At 41.5% G+C, this 1,511-nt stretch overlaps 1 protein-coding gene across 1 annotated transcript; it reads right to left on the bottom strand.

The window, feature by feature from the left end:
- Positions 1 to 587: 587 nt before the first annotated feature.
- Positions 588 to 1,040, bottom strand: LOC145095225 (uncharacterized). Its single transcript, XM_079033143.1, has one exon. The coding sequence runs from the start codon at positions 1,038 to 1,040 to the stop codon at positions 588 to 590; it is 453 nt and encodes a 150-aa protein (XP_078889269.1).
- Positions 1,041 to 1,511: the final 471 nt, after the last annotated feature.

Below are 1,511 nucleotides of genomic sequence, written 5' to 3'. Positions count from 1 at the left end.
ACATGCTACATCGGCATATTGAACTTTCCTTTCCTTTCCTCCTTCTGCTGTTTGTTCTTCTAAAGAATCATATATATTATCGAAATCCAAGGTATGTGAAGAACTAGTAACAGGCAGATCTAAGTCGGCCAAGTGTTTTCCCAAATCGACTGGACTCGTCGAGTCCAGTAAAGTGACTCGGCGAGTCGGAACGAATTCCATAAATTCTTGGTTTTTTTCTGAGTGGGCTCCTTCCAGTAGCTTTTCTAATTCATCCAAGTCCTTGTTAACATCTCCTTCTTCTTCAGAGTGTATCACAAACTTGCTTGGATCCTCTTTTAGCAAACGTGCAAGCTCTTTTTCTAATATCTCATCATCCAAATGGATCATTGAGACTTCTTCAATCTTTTTCTCTTCTTGCTTGATTTCTGGAATAGCTTTAAACGTCACAGCCTCATCACCCACTCTTAATGTCAATGTAGACTCACATATATCAATTAAAGCACACGCGGTGTTCAAGAAGGATCTCCCCAAAATAATTGGAATTTCGGGGTCCTCTTCCATATCAACAACCACGAAGTCTACTGGGAAAATAAACTTGTCAACTTTTATAAGGAGATCTTCACGAAGTCTACTGGGAAAATAAACTTGTCAACTTTTATAAGGAGATCTTCACAAACGCCTTGAGGATGAATTATTGTCTTGTCCGCCAAATGGATCTTCATATTCACCGGTTTTGGTTCTGGTAAATTCAACTTCTTAAAGAATGACAAAGGCATCATATTGATGCTTGCCCCCGAGTCAGCTAATGCTCGGGTGAAGACCTTATTACCAAATTGGCACGGAAGCACAATATTTCCTGGATCACCCTTCTTTTTAGGTAGCTCACTCATCAAGACTTCTGCGACTTCAGCCAAATCCTTCCTAGCAGCAAAAAGGCCCTTAAGCAAGTTGAAGTATTTAGGCGTTTGAAGTATTGTTTCCACAAATGGCACATTAACTTGAAGAGCGTTAACATGATTCATGAAAGTTCTGTATGCTTCTAGTTTTTCTGCAGGCATGGCTTTGGTTGGGTATGGCAGTGGAGGCTTAAAAGGTTTCGAAGAAATGGCAGGTGTTTCAATTTCGCATCGACTCGTCGAGTCCAATGGAGTGACTCGGCGAGTCGGGTCGGGTTTTGCTGGCTCCGATTCTTCTACCTTTTCTTCCTTCTTATTGGAGATCCTTAGTGCTTCTGTAAACTTTTCTTCACTGCTGGAGGTTATTACGCTTACGTTCTCCATTCTTGGATTGGTTTCGGTGTTGCTCGGAAGTTGGCCCGGTCTTCTTTCATTCACTTGATGTGCAAGCTGTCCCAACTGTTTCTCAATGTTGAGAATGGTTGCTTGCTGATTCCTCAACATGTTTCTGGTTTCTTGCATTGCTACATCATGATCATTGTGTCTTTTCTCGGACGCGGTTATGAATCTTTTGAGCATATCTTCTAAACTGGCCTTCTTTTCCGTCACCGGTTCTTCCTTTTGATAGAATCC

This window comes from Lactuca serriola, chromosome 3, assembly GCF_051521515.1.
Source record: "Lactuca serriola cultivar US96UC23 chromosome 3, Lser_US96UC23_V15, whole genome shotgun sequence".
NCBI classification, from domain to species: Eukaryota; Viridiplantae; Streptophyta; class Magnoliopsida; order Asterales; family Asteraceae; genus Lactuca; species Lactuca serriola.
This window is presented reverse-complemented; position numbering and strand designations above follow the sequence as displayed.